At 46.2% G+C, this 25,800-nt stretch overlaps 1 protein-coding gene across 3 annotated transcripts in view; it reads left to right on the plus strand.

The window, feature by feature from the left end:
- The window catches only part of LOC134579374 (heterogeneous nuclear ribonucleoprotein U-like protein 2), a 79,415-nt gene that overhangs the window by 39,381 nt on the left and 14,234 nt on the right, over positions 1-25,800 (plus strand). For all 3 annotated transcript variants that reach the window (XM_063438645.1, XM_063438647.1, XM_063438646.1), the window contains 5 exons: positions 9,159-9,271; positions 9,586-9,849; positions 21,163-21,285; positions 21,359-21,487; positions 21,593-21,758. In XM_063438645.1, the coding sequence (XP_063294715.1) occupies positions 9,159-9,271; positions 9,586-9,849; positions 21,163-21,285; positions 21,359-21,487; positions 21,593-21,758 (795 nt within the window). The remainder of the gene's footprint in view (positions 1-9,158; positions 9,272-9,585; positions 9,850-21,162; positions 21,286-21,358; positions 21,488-21,592; positions 21,759-25,800) is intronic.

Genomic DNA, 25,800 nt, shown 5'->3' on the forward strand with positions numbered 1-25,800 from the left:
TAGAAAGGAGGGGGCGTGGCTGACTACGCTACTGAGCGGTTGTGCTTCTGCTGAGCTCCCGCTCCATAGAGAAAAAAACGACTTTTAGCCCTAAAATACACCACCCAAGACGACTTCACCTACCCTGCAACCTTGCCCGAGAAGAGATGGGGCGAAAAAACAGAAAAATCGCCCATACAGAGGGTGCAGGCCACTCCGATATTCGCCTGTCCTTTCAAAGGCCGTCCTAACAGGCCAGAGCAAACATGGCGCTCGGAGACCCACGCGACTCCAGCGACTCTGAGCCGTCACAAGACGAGGAAAGAACTCAAGCGCCCCAGGCCTATGGCAGCGTGTACCAGAGGACGGACTCGGACTCGGACAAATCCCCCTCCACTAAAGGGGATATCAAAAACCTCCTCCGAGATCTGAGGGAGTTATGGAAAGCGGACCTCGCAGGAGTACAGGAGGAGATTGGCGGCCTGAGACACCGCATGGGAGCCATAGAGGCCAAGGATAAGGAAAGAGGGGAAACATTAGAGGATACGAAGACCCGTTTAGACACACTCACCCAGCAGGTGCAGCGCCTATCCCGCATGGTGACATCCCTAGAAATCCGACACCGGAGGAGGAATGTCAGAATCCGCAGGGCACCAGAAACGGTGGGACAAGACGCCTTAATAGGTTTCACCCGCGAGGTGCTTGCTGCACTAGGCCTCAAGGATGAAGGCGGATCACCAACCCTGGTCCGTAAAGCCCCTACAGCACCCGCAGACGCACTGCGAGACATCATAGCGGTGACCAGGGACATCAGCGCAAAATCCTCCATCATGGCCCGGGCCAGGCAACGACCAAACCTGCAGATAGCCAATTCCTAGACCGGCGCAGATTCGCACCCGTAACCCGGATCCTGAGAGACAGAGGAATCGGGTACCGGTGGGGGCTGTCGGGAACCCTGGTGGTGACGCTAGGGGACTCCATACACACGCTGACTGCCTCTGAAGACCATACGGAATTTCTACAGAGCCTCCCACTGCCGGACCCGCACACCGCAGCACAACAAGCGACAACGTCCCTGAGGACTGCAAACCATGACCCTAAACAGAAACGCGGCCTTAGTCAACCCGGAGTGACACCTGGCCAGGGGCGACGAGACCCCCCAAAGGACTCAGTGGACAGAAGGAGGACACTGGCTGGTACCCTAAATGGGCCACCTGATGCTTACTGATGGTCACACAGCTCATAAGCAGCTACTCCATACCGAGTACCAAGACTGACTTGCATTCCCACTATACCAGAGACTCTGCTACTGAAATAGGGTTTCGTTATATCAGGGTTTTGTTTTCTCACACTTATTGTTATTACTTTTATTATTTTTCTTTGTTCTGTTATTTATACTGTTATCAGACTGGATTCATCGTCTAGGCCTACACTAACAGAGACTGAGCGTCCCCTACCAAGAGACACTCAAGCAGTGAGTAACCCCCAGACACACACCCCATATAGGCTTACCACCATGGGACACAGGGCGTCACAAAATGATCCAGTGGGAGACAGCACAGAGATGACCCTCCCGGAATCCCACACAGAGCCTGACTTCTCCTACACCACCCACACCCATATAACAAGACACGCAAGTTGGAGCGACAGACAACACCACGACGAAACGAGGGCGTACATAGACAACCCAACCCGACAGTCACATTCTCCACTGGAGAACTGAAAAAGGCACCATACACCCAAAGCCCACTAAAGACCCAGGCTGAGTACCGCAACAAACTAGGGACCGACCACACACGAAAGACACACACTGCAGGATAAACATTGCAAGATGTTTTCATTGCTCTTTCTTTTCCAATTTTATTCATTTTTATTTTTTATTTTTTTTTTCCTCCTCTTAACGTTTTACCATGTTAATGATACTTTAATTTAATTTAAACGTAAACTGTCTAATCCATATGACTGTAAGGTATTCCTTATGCATACCCAAATAAGGACAAGACACGTATTACTTAACCACTCACTTCATAAAACTGTGCTCCTAAATGTCATTACGCTGTATATTATGACACACCCGCTACTGCTGTCGTGGCACAGCGGGAATGTTTGTTAATTCTTATTGCACAACCAAAAAAAAAAGAAAGCTTGGGAGTGACAGGAGAGGCCCTCTCTTTGCATTGATGCGAGGCGGCTAGCTATGATTTGGCCCGAGGGACGTATTACCTCCGAGTATGAGGTTAGGGATATTTGGCCCGAGGGACCACTAGCCTATGGATTAAGACCAGAAAATATTTTATCTAATTGGGCCACCAAATTTTTGGGCCATCAAAATTTTTTGGGCCATCAAATTTTTTTTTTGGAAATAGTGGGTTCTGGCGTAGTACCTGAAAAGTGAGTCAGGCTGATCTCTCAATGAAGAGTAACTGTGATATTGTCGGGTGGTTGACCTGTGGGTATAAGATGATATATAAATATCTGAATATGGGGTAGTGGTTAGGCCAGATCGTGGACCTTAGAACCAGAACCTACCCGATAACTGCAGAGGAGATATACCCGAGAGAAACCGGCTTCTTGCTTGTAAAAGCTACCGTTCCAATGACTAAACATAGGAGAGTAAATTATATATTTAACTAATATCATATGTTTATATGGTCGTTTACATGAATCATATGACAATGTTACCAACCTATTAATAAAGTATAAATGATACCGATCTCAGGGTCCCCAAATCTTAATATGAATCTCTGGTAAGGAAACCTGTGGGAAGATGTCAGAAATCAGGATTCTAATTAAGTGTAGCATAATTTTTATTATATAAAAATTTGTGGGTGTAATATCGTTATTGACCGGTAGGGGTCGAGATTCCACCTAAGAAGTGGATGCAGGATCGTGTATAAATCGTGAGTAAAGCGCGAATTTAAATAGTGTGATTACAGTACACATGAATAGGTTTAGTTTGGTAGAAAATTTCTAAGTGTATAGCCGAATGCAGCGTTCGTTTAAATGTTAAATGACATGGATTACATTGCTGAGCGGCGGAGTGATTTAACCGAAAGAAGTACCGAATGCGGTTTTATTCGAATGGGGCTCCGCCGTGTAAGCCGTGAATATGAAGCGTTTTGCTTTACGGCAGGCCCAACTTACGGTTTTTGGCGGCAGCAAGTACCGGAAAAGCTGACCAGGAGACCACGAGGAACAGGTAAGAGGAAATCCAAGATGGCGGTCTGAACTGGAAGTAACGTTTCATACTCGCCAGACCATTAACGGTAATGTGAGAGTGGATTGGTAGCCTTTTTATAGGGAAACCAAGCCCCTCCAACAACTACAGGCCAAGCCTATATATATATATATATATATATATATATATATATATATATATATATATATATTCATATTCGAGTATAAGCCTACCCCAAAATACTGGGGAAACTTATTGACTCGAGTATAAGACTAGGGTGGGAAATGCAGCAGCTACTGGTAAATTTCTAAAAAAAAATTAGATCCTAAAAAAATTATATTAATTGAATATTTATTTACAGTGTGTGTGTATATGAGTGCAGTGTGTGTGATGCAGAGCCTTGGTGGGGGGTGGACATTTTTATTATTTTTTAATTATTATAATTTTAATATTAATTTATTTTTTGTTATATTAATATTTTTATATTTTTATTACAATTAATATTTTATTATTTATAATTTTATTTATTTATTTTTGTCCCCCATCCCTGTTTGATACATGACAGGGAGGGGGGCTCTCACTCTCTGGTGGTCCAGTGGCATTGGTAGTTCAGTGGAGGGGGGCTGGCAGGAAGCACTTACCTCTCCTGCAGCTCCCTTCTCCTCCGCGCCGGTCCGGTCAGCTCCCTCTGCAAGTTATGACCCCGCAGCTCTCGCGAGACTTACACTGGGAGCTGACCGGCGCAGAGGAGAAGAGAGCTGACAGGAGCTGCAGGAGAGGTAAGTAAACGCTTCCTGCCAGCCCCCAGTCTGTATTATGGCAATGTAAATTGCCATAATACAGACATTGACTCGAGTATAAGTCGAGTTGGGGTTTTTCAGCACAAAAAATGTGCTGAAAAACTCGACTTATACTCAAGTATATACGGTGTGTGTATGTGTATGTGTATGTATATATATATATATAAAACTTTTTCACTAGCAGGGGGACTGCCTGTCAGTTCAGCCAGTCCCCCCTGCTGGCAGCACTATGGACACCTATGGTGGTCGTGTGGGGGGTCCGTTTTGCAGAGGACAGACTCTCTGCAAAAGAAGGCCCCCCCCCCAGAAGAAGGCCGAATGGCGGCGATCGGTAAGTACATGGAGAGGGGAGAGGTTACATTTATTTTTTTTTAATGTAATTTATATTTTTTCTTCTATTTACTGAGTGCCTCAACCCCTCACTGCTGGGTTCCACGTGGAGCAACCCGGAAGTGATCGCGCTCCGGGGGGGGCGTTCACCCGGTGTTCTCTGGGGGCCACCGGCAGTGAGGGGGGTACCATTAGAGCTTCAATACGATTAGAGCTGCTGGAAGCTATCATGATCGCTTCCAGCACTCCAATTACCCTAGGACGTACCTGATACGTCCTTGGTCCTTAAGAGGTTAAAGGAACATAGTTACTTAGCTTAAAAAGACTTGCGTCGATCAAGTTCAGCTTTTCTCACAAATGTTTTCGTTGTTGATCCAAAATAAGGCAAAAAACCCAGTCTGAAGTGCTTCCAATTTTGCATCAAACTAGGAAATAAATTCCTTCTTGACCCCAATATGGCAGTCCGATATCTCCTTGGATCAAGAAGCTATTACACCACTAATTAGAAATGATATCCCTGTATATTATGTTTTTGTACTTTTGTTGCACTTTTTCTAGTGCCATAATATCTTTCTTTAGAGCAGGTACCCAAATTTATACAGCATATTCAAAGTGTGGTCTTATCAGCAATTTATAAAGAGGCAAAAATATATTTTCATCATGAGAATTTATGCCCCTATTTATACATGACAAAGCCTTACTGGCCTTAACAACTGGCGATTGACATTGCATGTTGCTGCCTAATATATTGTCTATAACCGTTCCCGAATCCTTCTCATGTGTTGTTATCCCTAATTCACTACCATTTAGGGTGTAAAACGTGCATTCCTGACCCAATAGTGTAAAAAACATTTATTTCCCAGTTGCCCACTTAAAATGGTAATAAACTTACCTTCATTCCAGCAGCGCACGGTGCTGGCTCCACCCCTGATCCACCTCCTTGACTGAGATCATAAGAACTGACTATCTCAGCCAAAGCAATGGTTTGGAAAGTATTGGGAGGCTAATGCGCACGTGAGGTAAACCACCCCGCTGTCCAATCAGCATCTCCTCATTGAATCAGTGCATCTCTATGGGAAAAGGTCAGCGCTTACGCAGAGCATGGAGATGCTGAATGGCACTGACCCAAGAAGCACCTCTAGTAGCCATCTGAGTGACAGCCACTGGAGGTGTCCCTTGTTCAGTAGTGTAAAGTGTTTGTATGAAAATGCCTGCAGGGATGGATTATAGTCATCAGAACTTGTGACTATAGTGTCCCTTTAAAGAGTATGTATTCCATATTCAAATGGATATAACTGTCAGTCACAATATTATCAATTGTATGTGCCCTCATAAGGATTATGTAGCCAATTCTGCTTAATGTTTGTAACTGAAGATTCCACCTTGCAGGGGCCGAGGTGCACAAAGAATATGGTGCAATTAAGGCACTTCAAAAGTATAGAACACCTAAAGTCAGCTTAGCCTAATATAATCAATTTTGGGATGTGTTAATATGTATTCAATAAGAAAAACAATAAATGGATGTCTACAATCTCCTTTATTACACCTTAATAGCAGCAAATTGTATATAAAACTCCAATTAAAGTGGGGATTGGGAAAAATAATTTCCCCAAATCCCTTTTGTTTCATTTGAAGAGCAGCAACAAATTAAGATCTCAATACAAATTCCTATCTTGGAGGAAACAAATTCCCACATACCAGAATATAATTTAATTATGCATATTGCGGTGTGTGCCTCTCCATTCTAACTCCGGACTCTGGGTCCTTGGTTTCCAAATGAGATGCAAAAGTTGCTCTCATCAGAAAAGAGGACTTTGGACCACTGAGCAACAGAGCAGGTCTGTTTTTCTTTAGCCCAGGTAAGACGCTTCTGACATTGTTTGTTGTTCAGGCGCGGCTTGACAAGAGGAATACGACATCTGAAGCCCATGTCCAGGATCCGTCTGTGTGTGTGGTGGCTCTTGATGCACTGACTCCAGCTTCAGTCCACTCCTTGTGAAAGTCCCCAACACATTTAAATGGCCTTTTATTGACAATCCTCTCCAGGCTGCGGTCATCCCTGCTGCGTGTGCACCTTTTTCTTTCACACTTTTCCCTTCCACGTGACTTTCTACTAATGTGCTTTGATAGAGCACTTTGGGAACATCTAACTTCCTTCGCAATTACCTTTTGAGGCTTTCCCTCCTTATGGGAGGGTGTTAATGATGGTTTTCTGCACAACTGTCAGGTCAGCAGTCTTCCCCATGATTGTGATTCCTACTGAACCAGACTGAGAGACCATTTAAAGGCTCAGAAACCCTTTGCAGGTGTTATGGCTTACTTAGCTGATTAGAGCGGGACACTGTGAGCCTAGAATATTGCACCTTGTCACGAGCGTGGGCTATAGGCCCAGCCGAGACAGTGGGGAGAGTGTGGAAGTGACAGGGTTAATGACACCAGACCCCTGGTTACCTGTTGCTAGTTCCAGCAACCACTCAATTAACCCCTGCAATCCCTTCTACACTAACCCCCTAGTACACACTTTACTGCCACCACCAAGACTTTTAAAGCCGGGCGTCTTAGGTTACCCCACACACAGGAGAATTATAGAATCACAGTTCTACTTTTACTGATCAAACACATATAATTAACCCTTTTTGGTAACGTGTTTATCTGAGCTTTTCTTTGGAGGGTGAAGCTCTTAGAAAACAGAGACACAAGCTGATTAAGTAAACATTTAATCTGACAAAGATTCACAGTGCTGAGTACAAAATACAGAAATACATGACATACAGATAACAAATTGCAAAACAGTACATAAAATAAAATAGGAGAAAACACAAGAAATTCCTTACATACATTTACCCCATATAGAATTCTTGTGGGCGTCTTAGATGGTATTGATCTCCTAGAAGTTACTGACAAAAGAAAAAGGAATAACTGACCTCTCTGGATAGTCCAGCACCCTCATTAAATATCTAAACTAGTTGTTTCTCAATGGGCAGACCCCTGGGGGGGGGGGATCAGAGGGGGTTTGGGCTGGCAGTCTATTGCCCACTCTATGAAATTCCTTGTGTCCAGCTCTGGTGATGGCTATCTAGATGTTTTATGGTCTAGGCCTGGTGCAAGATCAAAGATCACAATAAATGTCATCCCAAGGTTTACAAAAAAACCAACTCTTAACATATATAAACACACATCAAACAAGAACTCATGCTTTTGGCATGACACACCTTTTCAAAATATTCTAATTTACTGAGATTGTGGCTTCATGGTTTTCATGAGCTGTAAGCCATAATAATCGCACTTATAACAAATCACGGCTTGAACTATCTTGTTTTGCATGTAATGCGTCTATCTTATATATTAGTTTCCCCTTTTACGTTGCATTACTGAAATAAATAAACTTTTGCACGATATTCTAATTTTTCGAGTATCACCTGTGTGTGTGTGTGTGTGTGTGTGTGTATATATATATATATATACATATATATATATATATATATATATATATATATATATATATATATATATATACACACACACTAGAAAGTGAATAAACTTAAAATCTAAATTTAGACCATATGGTGCCAAAGTGTTCCTTTCATAGATCCACTTGCCTTCCACCTTTGCAAACTCTTTTATTGGAGTTTTTCCCCCTCCAGTTTTTTTTGTCGTTTAAAAATTACACCATGACTTAAAAGAGTGGAATCACAATTGTGTACCTCAGAAAAATGTGCAGAGACACTATGGTTCATATACCTTCTCTGGATATTGTCCATGCGTTCGGCTATACATATTTAAAAACGTCCTTGTAGTCATGCTGATGATGTATTGTAATCCACATAAGCAACAGAGGAGGTATATGACATTAGAAGAGTAACATGTGAGGACACATTTTAATTTGATAAGTTCTTTTGGTAGAAAACGATTTACAAATCTATTTTATATTTTAAATAATTTTTACAAAAAATTGTCCTTTTACATGCCCTGCATCCCTTACATGGATAGAGTCTATTATCCAAATTAAAATAATTGGTTGTGTTAGGAGTGTCTTTAACAAAACCTTTTACGAGATGTTGTTTTAGGTTTTTAGCTCCTCAAAAAATTATATTGGGTTTCTCATTAATAATTTTTTTAAATTAAAATCTGCAAATTCTTATTTAAAATATGTCTTATTTCTTTGGCATAATAAGCTCATGTTGAACGAAAACTCTTCCTTATGCATTAAGCAGTTATAGTGAGAAATTAGATTGTATTGCTTCAGGGGGTGTTGGTGTGTTTAATTATCATAGCTTTAGTGTTAATGGAGTAGCCATCCTGCTATGGCTGTTATTCTGTTGTAACACCCATCCTTTCACTCCCATTTACATCCTGCCCTCTTACATTCCTGAATAGCCCTTTTTGGAAACACTTGCCTAACTCCAACATGCTGGCTTCATTGCCAGCTTATTGGCATCCGAACAGAGCTAAATCTGTGATTACTTTCTGATATTTCTCAAGCAAAGAATGAGCTATGCTCATCAGTTGGACAAACACAGCAACTATGTTATGTTATCACAGTGACAAAAAGAGAGGAACCATCTGTAGGAGGGTTCTTCTGCTCTCATTTCACTCAGTTCCTGGCATAGTTGCTGTGCCAGATTGACAGATTCACTTTGTTGTCCTGGACACTTAATTATACATATGAAAGGCAACATATAAAGAATCTCCCGCTGTATATTGATCTAAAATTCCACAGGTAGGAAATCGGAATCCTACAGTAAATAGTGTCTCACTACAGCGAGTTCAGTGTAAATCCATGTTATTGGAATAATCTGTGGACAATCACCACTCCGCATAGAATTATCAGTAAACAAATTCTACCTTTCTATTTTTATCTCCCTCTGTAGGGGAGGATGAGCTGTCTTTTGCTTATGACAGCCGAGGCTTCAAGGCTACCAATTCACATTTTGAAATTTACGGGAAAACCTTTAGAGAATACGATGTGATTGGCTGCTATGCTGTAAGTTATCCTTCACAAAATATAAAAGAGAAAAGGATTTTTATGTAATGTAGATTTGAGTATGTATGATTTTATATGTTAAAAGGTTTATGAGAGATTAGAGACATGCTGCATAATTTCAGTTTAAGCAATTTGTAATAGCCGTCATTTTAACAAGATCCGTCTATTTTCAAATAGTTTTTATTTGGATATTTTTGTAATTACTTAACAATATTATAAATATTTTATTGAACACTAGATGATCATATCAATCAGTGGTATAATACAATAACATTTATAAATAATTACGTGTCTATATTCTTTCTCTTTGCCAGGATATGGAGGGTGCTTCAGTAGAGTTATCTTTTTCCAAGAATGGAGTAGACCTTGGTCTGGCCTTTGTTGTGGAAAAGAGTTCTCTTGGAGACAAGGCACTTATACCCCATGTGATATGCAAAGGCTGTGCATTTCAGGTTAACTTTGGAAAGAAGCTTCAACCATGGCATCAGCCACGTAGTGGATTCAAATATCTGCAAGACATGACATCACAGGAGCTGAGACAAACATCCCCAGTGCCAAAATCGACAGAGGAATGTGAGGTATGTCACAAAGTGATATGAAAACGAAATCGTTATATTACAATAAAAAGATGGCTGAACTCCACTATTTATTTCCTAATTTCCCACGGGACTAATGGTGCTCACCTCAAAGGAACCTTTCCTGGTTAGGGAACCTTCTGATATGGAGACCCACCTGTATTAATTGCAATTCCCATCAATGCGTATGCTATGGCCGGATCTGCTGACCTTCTATTACGGTGCGCCCAAGTTGCCCTTGACTCCACTACCCCTTTGACTACACCGGAACCACCAACAGGCAGGCAGGACCTCTGGTGCTTCCAAGTAGGAGTAATCCGCTAAGGCAAGGTGCCTGTGGATATGTAACCTTGAGCAGAGGGGTCTACCTATTATCTTTTATTTCTACCATTTATATAGATTCAGTATTTAATTGCTTGCATTCAAATTGTAAGGTAAAGCTAGGGATCTCAGCTGTATCATCTTTTGGAGACTAAAGTGACGTGGTCTGCAGAGGAGGTTTGGGGGACAGTTATCCTGATTACACTAAACTAGATAAAGATGGAATCGGTCTCTGTGGTACCGCAATTTGGTTTTGTCTCCCCTTGGAGGAGGGAAAAAATCATTGAAAGGTCTTGAATGAGGTTATGAGTATACCAGACCACAGAAAAACTGAGATTAAAAGGGTTGGAGGGTAAGAGAGAGAAACCACTAAGTTGTGTAAGGTAGACAAGAGAAACCTGTAGGTATTGTAGAGATGCATTTCTTTCACCAGGTAGACCCTGGGACCTCATTCCTCCACTTCAGCTGCTGCATCGTAGACCCTTAGGCCAAAACTGAACTGCATAAACCTAATGTAATACTACATGTATTTTTTGAGCCAGGTCAGGGACACAAGGATGTTAAATAAAAATTTTTTAAATTATTCAAATGTGTTTTAAAATGGTAAGCTTAGAGTCATGTCTACAAATGCTCGCAGTTTAGGGAATAAGATTCATGAACTTGTGGCAATAATGGCAACTAAGAATGTAGATTTAGTGGCTGTTACTGAGTAAAGGTATGATGAGAAAAATGACTGGGACATAGCAATACCAGGGTACTCTTTATATGAAATAGACAGAGAAGGCAAGAAAGGAGGAGCGTTGGCCATAGCATAAAATCTAACCTAATAAAAGTTAGTGAGGCGAACATAGTCAGTTTAGGTTACATTAGAATTTGGTAATCACAGTAACTTATGTAGGTGTGATTTATAGGCCCCTTGGACAAACAGAAGTGTTAGATAATCTGCTAGTTAGTGAGATAGCTAAAATGACATTGAAGAGGGAAGTTATTATCGTGGGTGACTTTAATCTTCCTGATGTGAACTGGAAAACCAAAATAGCTTCTTGTGCCAGGAGCACACATATTCTAAACTCCCTACAGGGATTATCTAAAAATAGTCGTTGAGGAGCCAACTCGTAAGGAGGCCATACTAGATTTAGTGTTAAATTGACACTATGGTCACCAGAAAAAAAACTACAGCTTATGCTATTTGTTCTGGTGAGTGTAAGCATTCCCTCCAGGCTTTTTGCAGTAAACTGTTTTTTTTTTTTTTTCCAGAGAAAAAATAGTGTTTACATTACAGCCTAGGGATACCTCCCCTGGCAACTAATATGGCTACTAGTGGTGCTTCCTGGGGAGGTGCTGCACAATGTGCAGCACTGCGATTTGGTGTCTCCATCCTCTGCATGGAGACACTGAACTTTCGATGTATTGATTCAATGCATCTCTATGAAGAGACGCTGATTGGTCAGGGCTGTGTTTGACTTGTATTCCCTCTGTTCCTGATCTGCCTACTTGACAAGCTCAGCCAATCCAATACTTTTCTATGTAAAGAATTATGATTGGCTCAGAGAATCACTTTTTTTTTTTTTTTGTAAATATAATTTTTATTTCGTTTCGTGCAGTTTACTTTGAGACTCGCAGGTCCCTGTGTATAGTAGAGCCAGTTAACCAGGATGCAACATGCGTCAAACTTGAGATAGGAATATGCTCCAGAGAGGTCATAGATATTTGGGTGCGCAGGCCCGCGGTATCGTGAGACTCGCAGGTCTCTATCACATGCTAGTAAATTTCTATAGTTTTATTTCGTTACGTGCTGTTTACTTTGAGACTCGCAGGTCTCCATGTATATTGGAACCATTTAACCAAGATGCAACATGTGTCAGATATGAGATACGAATATGTTCAAGAGAAGTCATAGTTATTTGGGCGCGCAGGCCCGCAGTGTCGTGAGACTCTCAGGTCTCTATCTCACGCTAGTAATTTTCCTTTAGGTAGCGATCCCCATGTTGAGAGATCTCTGTAGCCGTTTAACTGGGCCATGTCTGTCACTGCCTCGCTGTTCACCCTATAGCACGTCATCTCGATAAGTGTGCTAGTTGGCGTCAGTTTGTTTGTGACATCCATAGTCTTATCCAACGTCTGATGCTATCTACGTCTCTGATCGGATCCGTCCACCTGTTCTCGTTTGTGGACCTGATCCTCTCTGGTCGGTGTGTGTAGGAGGGGTTGAGGATAGGGGGTTAGGATCAACTGGGATAGAAGGGGTAGGGTTAATCTGCTGTCTCTTGTGCTCCGTTTCTGTCGACAAGTCTTAACCGGTCTGTAAAGTCGGGTTTGGAGGTCTGTAGTAGCCAGTGTGTCCACGTGTTGAGGTATGTCTGTTGTGTGTTTGCTGCCGTGTGTTGTAGTTCCTCTAGGGCTCGTAGGTCCTCTATGTGGGAAAACCATATGGTCAGCGGTGGGGTTACAGTTTGCTTCCAGTATTTCGGTATGATGGATTTGGCCGTGTTCAGTATGCGTATGGACAGGGACTTTTTGTATATAGATCGCGGTACCTTGGTGTGGTGCAGTAGCATTTCCGCTGGCCTGAGAGGGGGCGGGTCGTCTGAGAAGAGTTGTTGCATTGTGTGTATCCCCCGCCAGAACGGAGTGATTCCACTGCATTCCCACCATATGTGTAAATGCGTGCCCCTCTCCGTTCCGCATCTCCAGCATTGCGGAGACTGCGTCGGGGAGATGGCGTGTAGTGTCGATGGTGTGCGGTACCAATACGTCATGATTTTGTATGCTGTGTCTTGTGTTTTGCTGTAGCTGGCGCAGTGGTGCGTGAGGTAGCACATTTTCTCCCAGTCAGCTTTACTGAGTGTGTGTCCCAGCGCCTCCTCCCATTTTCCCATGAAACTCGGTAGTGCGGTTGGCGTTTGGGTCAGTTGCATATTGTATAGAAAGGAAACCCCGTGCGCCAGTGGTTGGGGGTCTAAGCATGCGTCCTCGAATGTCGTGGGGACTCTCGTGAGTGGTGCGCCTTGGGGGAGGGTGGCGATGTAGTGGCGTAGCTGTCTGTATCTGAGTTGTGTCAGAAAGGTGTTGGTTGCTTCCCCTCTGAGCTCCCTCAAGGTTTTGATGCCCTCTGGCTTGGAAATGTGTCTAAGTCTGGGTAAGGGGTCAGGGATTATAGCCCTGAACGCTTTCGGGTCCTGACCTGGTGGGAACTCTGGGTTGTGTGTCAGGGGTAGCAAGGGCGAGGGGTGTGTCCAGAGATTGTGACTCCTCCTCGCCCTCTGCCACTCCTGCAGGGTAGCTCTCGTGTATGGGGAGTGTGTTTGTGACTTCCTCCAGGAGTCTGGTGGTATCCATGGCAATATCGCCGTTGGCATCCCCGCCTCTCCCTCCTCGGCTTGTTTCCATAGCTTGTGTACCCCCTCCTTGGACCATTCCATGATCCGCAGGAGTTGACATGCCCTGTAGTATAAGGAGAAGTCCGGTAGGGCCAGGCCGCCCCTGTCTTTTGGGAGTGTCAGTGTGGTATGGCTTATCCTAGGTCTTTTCCCGTCCCATACGTATCTGCCTAGTGCGGAGCGTAGTGTGGTGAAGAATGTGCGTGGAATCGATATGGGGATGGTCTGGAACAGATATAGCAGGCGCGGCAGGAAGTTCATCTTGACTACCTGTATGCTGCCCAACCAAGAGATGTGTGGATATGCCCAGTCCCTCATGTCTGAGTGGAGCTGCGCGTGCATCGGTGTGAAGTTCTCCCTGTACATGTCCCCCTCCCGTCTTGTTAGCCAGATGCCCAGATAGCGGATTTTGTGTGCTGCCCATCGAAAGGTGTAGTGTTGGCGCATGGGCGTTGTCCTGTTTTCTGGCACACTGACGTTGAGTATGAATGATTTGGAGTTATTGATCTTCAGGTTTGATATGGCCCCGAAGTCCTGGAGTGTTTTTAGAATGTTGGGGAGGGATATCTCTGGATTAGTCACGTAAAAGAGCATGTCGTCTTCGTATGCCGCGATTTTGTGTTGAGTCTTCCCTACCGTCACCCCTTTGATATCTGGGTTATTTCTGATGGTCTGTAGGAGCGGTTCCAGCGCAATGACGAAGAGTAATGGGGACAGGGGGCATCCCTGACGGGTGCCATTCCGGATATCGAATGCTGCTGTCGGTGCTCCGTTCACCACCACTTGTGCGGATGGTTGTGTGTATAAGGCCTCTATCCAGCCCCTGATCCTGGGGCCCATGCCTGTGTGTTAGTGTTCGAAACATATATGTCCAGCTGACCCTGTCGAAGGCCTTCTCCGCGTCCGTGGACAGCAGGAGGAGGCCCCCTTGGTCGCGTTTATGGCCGTGCATCAGGGTAAGGGTGCGCATGGTGTTGTCCCATGCCTCCCTCCCCATCACGAACCCCACCTGGTCCGGATGCACCAGGTGGGGCACGTGGGTCTGTAGTCTGGTGGCCAGTATTTTAGCCAGCATTTTGAGGTCGCTGTTTATGAGGGAGATGGGTCGGTAGCTTCCGCAGTGCTCCCCATCCATACCCTCCTTGAGGACGATAGTGATGTGAGCCGCGAGGGATTGTTTGGGGAAGTGGTGACCCTCCCTGATGGCGAAAGTTTTGTAGTAGCACAACGGCAAACCGTCGGGGCCCGGGCTTTTGCCCGGTTTCGTCTGTTTGATCACTAAGGCCAGCTCCTCGGGCGTGATCTCTTCTTCAAGGAGGTCGGCGGTGTTCTTGTCTAAGGTGGGCAGGTCTTGTGTGGTGAGTCATTTATTTTGCCCATCAGGCGGTCGTCCGTGGCCTGCGTCGGTGGTCGGGGCAGGTTGTATAGATTAGCGTAGTATGTTTTATTTATGTCTTGAATCTTCGCGGGTAGTCGGTGCAGTGTACCTTTCTCATCTCTGATGCGCTCTATGTATGTCTGCTGTCTGCGTTTAGCTAGCATCCTTGCAAGTAATTTGCCACTTTTGTCGCCATGTAGTGCGAAGAACGCTTTATGTCTCAGTGCGTCCCTATGGTGTCTCCTCAGTAATAGTCGGGTCAGTTCCCTGCGGAGTGTAAGGAGTTTGTCTTGTAGTGTGTGTGTCTGTGTGCCTTTGTTCTGATTGTCTATCTCCTGTATTTCGGTGAGTAGTGCGGTCATCTCTGCCTCCCTCCGCTTTTTCAGTAGGGCTCCTTTTTGTAGGAAGTGGCCCCTCGCTACGCTCTTGTGTGCCTCCCAAAGTATTGTCGGTGTTTGGTCAGGTGTGTTGATGGTTTAGTATTCCCTTAGGGCTGCGCTGATGTCCGATTTAATGTCAGGTTGTGCTAAGAGATGCTCATTTAGGCGCCATTTAGTCACCGTAGGTCTGTGTAGTGGGGATGTGATCGTGATAGATACTGGTGCGTGGTCCGACCACGTCGCTGTGCCGTGTTCCGCGTGCTCGACCAGCGGGAGGTGTGTCATGAAGAAATAATCGATTCTGGTGTAAGTGTTGTGGGGGTGGGAAAAGAAGGTATAATCCCTCTCTTCGGGGTGGTGGGCCCTCCAACAGTCCACTAGCTTTTGTTTGGACAGAAGCATTTTAAGTGCTGCTAGGTGTTGTGTCGGGATGTGTGTCGTTCCCGTGGAAGTGTCCCATCTCGGGTCCATAGCTAGATTGAAGTCTCCTCCCAGGATGAGCACCCCCTCTGTGAATTTCCAAAGTAGGCGATGTGTGCGGGATAGAAACCTGTAATGTCTCTGGTTGGGGGCGTAAATGTTAGCGAATGTGTAAGTTTGGCCCACGATCTTTCCCTTCACGAATATGTATCTGCCCTCCCTATCTGTTAGTGTCTCCCCCTCCACGAAGGGGACCCTCCTATGCATTAGGATTGCGACCCCTCGTGCCTTGCCCTCTTGGTAATCGCTATAGTATCCCTTCGGGAATCTGTGATCGTGAAAGCGGGGTCGGGCCCCTTCTCTGAAGTGGGTCTCTTGTATATAGACTATGGATGCTTTGAGGGTGTGGAACTCTCGTAAGGCTGTCGACCTCTTTTCGGGTTTATTGAGTCCCTTCGCATTGATGGACACCAATGTGAGGGTTGCCGGTGTGAGTGTCATGTTGAATGGCTGGCTGTGTGTCGTTGTCACCTGTCGTCTGGTGTCGGGGTGGGAAGGGGGGGGAGGGGAGGAATGTGTTGGGGATTAAGTGGGGATGGGAATGGGTGTGTGAGGTGTCCGCCACCTAGTTGGCGTTAGGGTTTTGGCGTTGAGGTGTATGTGCGGACCTGGGCTGTTTTTTTTGTTTTTTTTGTTTTTTTTTGCTAGTTACCAACTAGTTTTAATGTACATGTTAATTTTTTTTTTAATTCTTTATTTTGTCGTGCATAGAGAAAACAAGATTACATTTATGCCAGAGTTTCCATAAACATAGAAAAAACAGCTGCATGGCATGGATGAAACAGTGCACATTTTTTAAATTTAAGAAGAGCAAACTTAGTGTGGTGTAGGTCCTAGCGTGCATGACTATATAAGCTTTTCACTGGTTAGGTTAGTAAGAGTGTCCTAGATAAGACCTGTGGAGTTAAGTAGTACTATAAAATAGGAGCAGGGGATAGGTCTATGTGTCTGGGGCCATGTCAGGTAACTCAGGTAGGAATGTCATCTCACCGTAATCGAGTGACCCTGTAGGAGCTCAGGCTGGTTAGTCATGACCTTTAGTCAGCGCTTAAGGGAAGGAGGCCACCAGATGTAGTAGTAACTGGGTGCTAAGTGTTAATGGGGTTGAACGGGAGACATAAGTACAAGTGTAAAGCACGAGTATTAAATCGCATGCAGTAGCTATGTTGCAGTGCCGTGTGTGAGAGGGAACAGCGGGCTATTGCTATGGCATATTAAGTGTCCCCTTGTACCCATCTTGCTCAGCCTATGCCCTTAGCTGTCAGGCACAGTCCAGACCTTTTTGCAGGGTAGCATGAGCCAGCCAGCATGTCTCTTGCATCGGTGGGGACTGGTTCCCTGTAGCTGCCGGCTGTCCTCTCTATGCGAGCTTGAGCACCGTAGGGTCGGGTCTGTGAGGTCCACAGAGGCTGTCGCTGGTGCCTGTTGCGTGCTGGTCTCCGCTGGGTCAGTAGCTTAAGCGCGGTTCTCTGCCGCCTAGAGTGTCGTCGGTGGCTTCTCACCTGGATCATTACCCTCTCGCGCCGGAGTCGCTTGGGCATTTTGGTCCGCCGCCATGTTGCAGTCAGTCTGGTAAGCTGAGCCTGCAAGGCGTTCGTCGGCATAGGAGGCAGCTGCTTGAGTGGGTGGCTGCTTGTCCACTGTGCGGTTAGCGCCTTGGTTGAGGTCAGCTTGTTCTTGCTTGCGGGTATAGCTGGTGTGGGCTTTCCTGCTGGCGGGAGCAGTCGCCTGCGATGGCGCCCCTTGCTTGATTGCCTCCTGCTATAAGGTGTGCCTATGTGTCGGGAGCGTGTGTGCGGCAGAGGCGGTGCATACACTTCTGGGGCTTGTGTCATGGCTTGGCGTTCTTCCAATTTGCTCCAGAAGGCTGAAAATATGGCATTCAGCCGTGCTATAATGTCATTTCCCGTTATCGTGTGGAGTGTGCCAGTGGCTTTTGCTGCCATTTTGGGGTCAGGAGGCTCCATCTGGGGTCGCCGATCTGCTATCCTGGTGGGCACTCCCGGGACCGGGATAACCCCCGCCGGTCCATAGGGGGGGGGGGGGGGAAACGAAGGCTCAGTAACCTGTTTTCAGCCGTTGAGGGCTGCGGGGGAGCGGCCGTCTCCCCCACAACACCCATGCTTGCAGGCCGCAGGTGTCTCTCCATTAGGTTTTGTCAGTTATGCTGATTCTTTGGCATCTGCATGTGCCCCTCGATTTTACCTCTCCGGTAGTGTCACTTTGGAGTCGGTTGAGCGCTGATTTACCGCAGTTTTGTCTATTACCGCCGGAGCAGTTCTTTCCTGCGACCGCTCAGATCAGCGGTCAGGCCCCGCCCCTCGACCTGGGCTGTTTTATGCGCCCAGTGACCCACTCACCTGTATGTGACGCCTGTCCCGTAGGGGAGTAGGAGGAGGACCGAGAAGTGTCGTGACCGTGTGGGAAACGCCTCTCCCAACTGGTGCGTCTCTCGTTCTCCTCTTGGTCTGGTTGTGTCTGTCTCCCTCGTCTCCCTGTTTAGTGGCTCTTGTCGTATTATTAGGTAGCCGTGGACGTTTCTGCGGTCAATTCGCCTGTGGACGTTTCTGCGGTCAATTCGTCACCCTGAGCATATAATCAAATAACATAAAAATCAGGTTAACGTTAAACTCGAACATATGTACACATTCAAATTGATGCTGGCCATTTGTGTGGGCCGACCATCCTCTCCTCCATCTCCTTCCCCTTTCACAGTGGGATGTTAGTACAAAAAGCATTATGTGCAATGAGTCCTGCAAGGCTAGCATTTGTGCATCCCCTGCCTCAGGTTGCCCCTAATGGTTCGCTATGGGGGAGGTGGGTGTCACTGCGCCCTGGCCTCTCCTAAGAGCTCTGGATGGGTGTCTTACATGGACTGGGGCCTGTGCGTGGGGTGATTCCCGGGAGGTGATCCTAGTCCCCCTGTCTCTCCCTCGTGGCGACTAGGCCAGCCCTCTAGGCCTCAATCAGTGTCCCTTCTCCTCCCCCCTCCGTCCCTGGCTCGCTGTGAGCCACCTCCCGGCCCCGCCGGTTCCCGAGTGAGCCGGGCCCACACCTCCCCCGACCGCTCCCGTGGAGGTCATCACGGGCCCTGTGCGGGGGAAGCGGTTGCCCGGGTCAGTCGGTCCGGACATGTCTCATCCCATTCCCGGCAGGTGAGTTGTTCGCTCCTCAGTGGGTGCCCTACCCCCTCCCCCACCCCCCCCTCAAGTGGTGCTCTCCCTCGTGGCGACTAGGCCAGCCCTCTAGGCCTCAATCGGTGTCCCTTCTCCTCCCCCCTCCGTCCCTGGCTCGCTGTGAGCCACTTCCCGGCCCCGCCTTTTCCCGAGTGAGCCAGGTCCACACCTCCCCTGCCCGCTCCCGTGGAGGTCATCACGGGCCCTGTGCGGGGGAAGCGGTTGCCCGGGTCAGTCGGTCCGGACATGTCACATCCCTTTCCCGGCAGGTGAGTTGTTCGCTCCTCGGTGGGTGCCCTGACATGTTATGTGGAAAAAGCAAGATAAAAGCCATGGGGCAATGTATAGAATATTTGATAGAGTTCTAACCTCAACATCTAAGGAAAGGGATTTCAGGTAATTATTTCAGACCGTGTAATAGAGCAGCAGGAAATGCTAGCAGTATGCTTGGTTGTATAGGGAGTGGTATTGGCAGTCACAGGTGAGACCTCACTTGGAGTATTGTACGCAGTATTGGAAACCATATCTTGAGAAGGATATTGATAGTTTGGAGAGATTTCAGAGAAGGGCTACAAAACTGGATTGCAGGGTAAAACTTACCAGGAAAGGTTAGAGGATCTTGACGTGTGAAGCTTGGAGGAAAGACGAGACGAGGATATGATAGAAATATTTTAATACATAAAGGGAATCAACACTGTAAAGAAGGAGAGTATATTTAAAAGAAGAAAAACTACAAGAGGACTTAGTCTAGAATTAGAAGGGGAAAGGTTTAAAAGTAATATCCAGAAGTATTACTTTACTCAGAGTAGTGGATGCATGGAATAGCCTTCCAGCTGAAGTGGTAGAGGTTAACACAGTAAAGGAGTTTAAGCATGTGTGGAATAAGTATAAGGTTATCCTAGCTATAAGAAAGAAAAAAAGAATGGGGCAGCGCTATATAACAAAATAAAAGGCAGCACACCAAAAAAAGGGAAATTCTCTCCAAGAACCCTTGAAATTTTTTAAAAAAATAGACAAAGATATAGGGTACGCCAGAGGACAATATGGGGAGATAATTGGGAACAGGAAATAAAACTATAAATAGGTATATGAAATACAGGTGCCCTAAGACAGTGACAGAGGACTTCCAGACGAGGCTGAGTTGAAGACAGGTGACTCTCTAAATATATAGAGGCAGACAGAGGACCAGATGATCTCCCCTTTTTCTCCCTCTCAAGTCTGGTTGGTTTTGTTTCATTATAGTTTATGTATAAGATAAGATAATCTTTGAATTGATGCCTTTTGTGGTACTGACAAATCACTTGATATAACAATAGTGAAGAGAGAACCTGAGGATCCCGGAGAAGTCTACTTGAAATTAAATGGTCCTGCGTGACCACTAAATGCACTGGATATGAGAAACAGTTATAGGACCTACAGGTATTGCTATTGGGGTTCTTTTATTTTACGACTGCTGTGAGCACTATATATAGTTACGGATGGTGAGGAGAATATTCTGTTCTGTATGGCCATAGGAGACGTATCACGACTTCTCACCATGGTTGGGTCATTGCACATCAAACAACCCACAGGTTAAGTGAAAATACTCGGGTGGGGGAAAAGTTTGACCGAAAGGGGAGGGGACCATGGGGACCTGACAGATAGTGCCTGCTGTTCTGCAGGAGCTATACCGCCTACTTACCCAACTAACGCTTCTGCAGAGTATGGTTGACTTAACATCCCTCCAAATGTATTGATCGAGAAACCCATTTTGGCTTCCCAAATGTCTTTATAACATACAGAAGCACAATTAATTAATGGCTTCACTATGTACTAAATACAGGCAAGAGGTGACTTGTGCTTTCATACCAACATAGAACAGGAGCATTCGCGGGGAACTGGGTATCCGGTACTGCTGCCACTTCCCGATCACTGGGGGGCTGTGGTTTGGTCATGGCCTACTCTCCTGTTTCTCGCCTACTGTGGGGCAGTGGACTCACTTGTGGAATGTTTTATACCTGGGCAAACATAAATAATTTTGAAGGAATCTGTTTGTTTGTGTTTGATATCTTTAAAAACTATAGTCATTTTATCCGCTACGACTGAAGCTTTTTGTACAACATATGTCTACTACATGTATAAAAGAGACTTGATGTTTATGAGGTTATGTTGGAAAACCAAAATGAAAAAAGTATTGATTTCCTTTCATTCACTTTTATCAGGTAGTGATGATGATTGGACTTCCTGGATCGGGAAAGACGACATGGGTTAAAAAACACATGCAAGAGAACCCAGATAAGAATTATACACACCTGTGTATAGACCGACTTATACCACAGTTGAAGGTATGAAGCATGTAATATGGAATAGGAAAGAATGTGATATGAGTAAACAGTCTCACTTCTTATTTCTATACAGACTGTTGGACCTGAGCCTTTTGAGGAGAACTCCAAAACCAGGGACCGTTTGATCAAAGAGGCCACACAATGTCTAAACCATCTCATGCCAATAGCTGGCCGTCGGAGAGGAAATTATATAATTGATCAGGTGAAAATATTTCTGTTCAATTCCCCTACCCCACTGATATTTGTTTTTTTTTTTATCTTATCTATAGCATTTGTCATTCTTAATTTTCTTTTCTTCCTTCCTCAGTGCACAGTACATGATTTTGCTCAAAAAAGCAAGATGAAGTGTTTTGAACATTTCATTCGTAAAGCAGTTGTGGTGACACCTGAAGAAGAAGAATGGAAGAGGAGACTGGCACTGCGCAAAGAGGAGGGAGAGATCTATCCAGAGTCTATCCTCTTAAACATGGCAGGTAACAAAATACTACGAACAGAAATGTTATTCTCTAGTAATCATCATTGTCTCACATTCATTTATATCCTCCACATTCTAATACGCCTGTGCCCCTCCCTTCCCACTTTAGCTATAGGTATAATTACCTGACATCTAATTTTTTTTAGTGCCCCCATATTCCGGTTTCCAAGCAAGGCATTAAGCCTTGGGAGGGACAAAAGGGGATAAACCTGGGACATGGACAGAAGTGTTAAATCTTTACAGTTCCTTTATATATGTAACTGTTGGAAGGTATGTATTTCAAAGAACATTAAGATCATGTTTCCCTGCCAGGTATTTGTATGCAAATCTAATGGTAAATTGTAGCACCAGCATCTGTGGTTCATCTTGGTGAAGTTTTCTGTTCAGATTACTTGTAGTCTGCCTTCCTAACCTATGGACTCTTCCACATATTCTTAAATGTTTAATTGTATGGATTTGCATTATTCCACAGTTTCTTGAAGTTGTGGACAACATTTTAAACTAACAAAATCTAGAGTATGCATCCCACTTTATGTTCTAATAGCATAGCAATGGCTGTGTTTCATAATTCCATTACACAATATAAATTTTTTTATATAGCTGTATCTGGGTTTAATGCCACTTAGACAAGGTAACATGCTTGTGCTGTGGGCTTGGATAAAAGCAGTTTCTAAATGTCTGTCCTGTACATAGGCGTGCTCAGCCGGTTGCATTAGGGTGTGCACCCTAAAGCACAAACACACACGCCGCGTGTATATGTATTTTTATATACACATACACATACACACACACACATATATACACACAAATATACGTAGGTGCAGTGTGTGTGATTGTGAGGGGTACAGTGTGGTGTAATTGTAAGGGGTACAGTTTGTGTAATTGTGTGGGTGATAGGGGTTAGGAGGGTGGAGGGGCAGCGACAGGGGTTGGGGGGTAGAGGGACAGGAGGTAGGGGGGGTGGAGGGGCAGTGACAGGAGGTAGCGGGGGTAGACGGTTAGTGACAGGGGTTAGGGGGTAGAGGGGTAGTGACAGGGGTTAGGGGGTAGAGGGGTAGTGACAGGGGTTAGGGGGATAGAGGGGTAGTGACGGGGGTTAGGGGGATAGAGGGGTAGTGACGGGGGTTAGGGGATAGAGGGGTAGTGACGGGGGTTAGGGGATAGAGGGGTAGTGACGGGGGTTAGGGGATAGAGGGGTAGTGACGGGGGATAGAGGGGTAGTGACGGGGGTTAGGGGGATAGAGGGGTAGTGACGGGGGTTAGGGGGATAGAGGGGTAGTGACGGGGGTTAGGGGGATAGAGGGGTAGTGACGGGGGTTAGGGGGATAGAGGGGTAGTGACGGGGGTTAGGGGGATAGAGGGGTAGTGACGGGGGTTAGGGGGATAGAGGGGTAGTGACGGGGGTTAGGGGGATAGAGGGGTAGTGACGGGGGTTAGGGGGATAGAGGGGTAGTGACGGGGGTTAGGGGGATAGAGGGGTAGTGACGGGGGTTAGGGGGATAGAGGGGTAGTGACGGGGGTTAGGGGGATAGAGGGGTAGTGACGGGGGTTAGGGGGATAGAGGGGTAGTGACGGGGGTTAGGGGGATAGAGGGGTAGTGACGGGGGTTAGGGGGATAGAGGGGTAGTGACGGGGGTTAGGGGGAGTGGAGGGGCAGTAACAGGGGTTAATGAGGGTGGAGAGGCAGTGACATGGTTTAGGGAGGTAGAGGGGCAGTTACAGGGGATAGAGGGGCAGTTACAGGGGATAGAGGGGTAGTGACAGGGGATAGAGGGGTAGTGACAGGGGATAGAGGGGTAGTGACAGGGGATAGAGGGGTAGTGACAGGGGATAGAGGGGTAGTGACAGGGGATAGAGGGGTAGTGACAGGGGATAGAGGGGTAGTGACAGGGGATAGAGGGGTAGTGACAGGGGTTAGAGGGGTAGTGACAGGGGTTAGAGGGGTAGTGACAGGGGTTAGAGGGGTAGTGACGGGGGTTAGAGGGGTAGTGACAGGGGTTAGAGGGGTAGTGACAGGGGTTAGGGGGGTAGTGACAGGGGTTAGGGGGGTAGTGACAGGGGTTAGGGGGGTAGTGACAGGGGTTAGGGGGGTAGTGACAGGGGTTAGGGGGGTAGTGACAGGGGTTAGGGGGGTAGTGACAGGTGTTAGGGGGGTAGTGACAGGGGTTAGGGGGGTAGTGACAGGGGTTAGGGGGGTAGAGGGGTAGTGACAGGGGGCGGGGGGGTAGTGGCGGGGGGGGTAGAGGGGTAGTGGCGGGGGGGGTAGAGGGGTAGTGGCTAGGGGTAGTGGGGCAGTGACAGGGGGTGGGGGAGTGGAGGGGCAGTGACAGGGGGTTGGGGGGGTGGAGAGGCAGTGACAGGCGGTTGGGGGGGGTAGAGGGGTAGTGACATGGGTTAGGGGGTAGTGACAGGGGTTAGGGGGTAGTGACAGGGTTTAGGGGGGTAGAGGGCTAGGGACAGGGTTTAGGGGGGAATGGGGGCAGAGGCAGGGTGGGGGGCAGTGAGTGACAGGGGACAGAGGGGGGTTTAAATACCTGCCCTGGTGGTCCAGTGGGCGCCCTCTCTATTCAGTCTGCAGCTCCGCCGGGAGTGAGCTGCAGACCACATGGTGAGTCTCGCGATCTCCAGTCAGGGCGTTGCCGCGGCAACGCTCTGACAGGCTGGAGATTGCGAGACGCCTCAGTCTGCAGCTCACTCCCGGCGGAGCTGCAGACTGAGGCTGGATCTCCATCAGGGCAGACGGACAGGAGGGGCCTCTCACCCGACGGCATTGTGGGCAACCCGCCGGGCCCCCTCCTGTGTCGGGTCCTTGGTCATAGACCGAGGACCTGACATGTCAGTCTGCCCAGAGGTAGTGCAGCACGGAGATGTGATTAGGGTGTGCCCAGGCACACCCGGCACACCCCGTTCGCACGCATATGGTCCTGTAATAAATGCTATCTTTCCTGCTGCAAAACAAGTTTTTTTTTTTTTTTGGTTGTGATTGTGTCACAAAAGATGTTTTTTTTTATTATTATTATTTTTATTTTTTTCTAAAAACCGCACAGTCATGCCGAACTTACATTTCCCTAATCGCTTCCTCCTCTTCCTCTCTGAATCTGTTATACTTTTTTCCTTTCTGATCTAGTTTTCTTTATAACATAAGATAAAGTAGGGACCTTCTTTGACCAAAGGAGGAGCTTAAGTCAGCTCCATTTCCTGTGTCAAAGAAAGATTTCCCACAATACTTACCCTCCTTCGTGGTCTCGCATTGCTTCATTCGCCTTTCCCAAGCGTCCTGCCATTTAGACTAGGGCCCCGGCGAATGGACTGAATTTCGTCTTAACATTTTTTTTTTCTTGTTGGGAATTTCACTCAAAAGAATGAAATTCCGATCCGTGCCCCGGCTGCATCCTCTTAGTAGATAGCCCCCTAATTCACACAAGGATTAGGGAACTATCTACTAAACATCTGAAAGACCAAATTTGGTCTTCCAGACAACTTTACTAATTTCTAAGTCAAAATTACTGTGAAAGTGAAAAATACTTATAAATTATAGGTGGAGCGCTTGTGAATGGAAGGATGTATCTTACCCATTTTCTATGATTCTTGCAGGGGGTCCAAGGAAGCAACAATTAAAAAATAGGCACTATATAGTGCAGATGGTAATATTTAGTGATCCACAGATTTAAAAAAGCACCTAGATACCCTCATAATGGGGTTGCAGATATGCCTTTTAAGGTAGCATGCCACCTCTTTTCAATCCCAGTTGTCAATTTCCATGAGAAAACAGGAACAGATAATAGTGTAATAGGACCCTATAGAAGTCAGATGACCAGAATTATAAAATGGTCTTGCTCACCTAAACAGGAGCCTAGCTAGTGCATAGTGTCAGTCTATGGAGTGACACTTCTTCTGTATCCTTGGTTCCTTAATATAAAGTGCTTGCAACAGTGCTTTGAATTAACGATTTATTTATAACAAAATATGTACATAAAAACAACAAAAGGGCCACTTAGTCCAGCCTTTAAAATCGCCAAAACTCGTTTCACTGTGTAAAA

This window comes from Pelobates fuscus, chromosome 12, assembly GCF_036172605.1.
Source record: "Pelobates fuscus isolate aPelFus1 chromosome 12, aPelFus1.pri, whole genome shotgun sequence".
Lineage (NCBI taxonomy): Eukaryota > Metazoa > Chordata > Amphibia > Anura > Pelobatidae > Pelobates > Pelobates fuscus.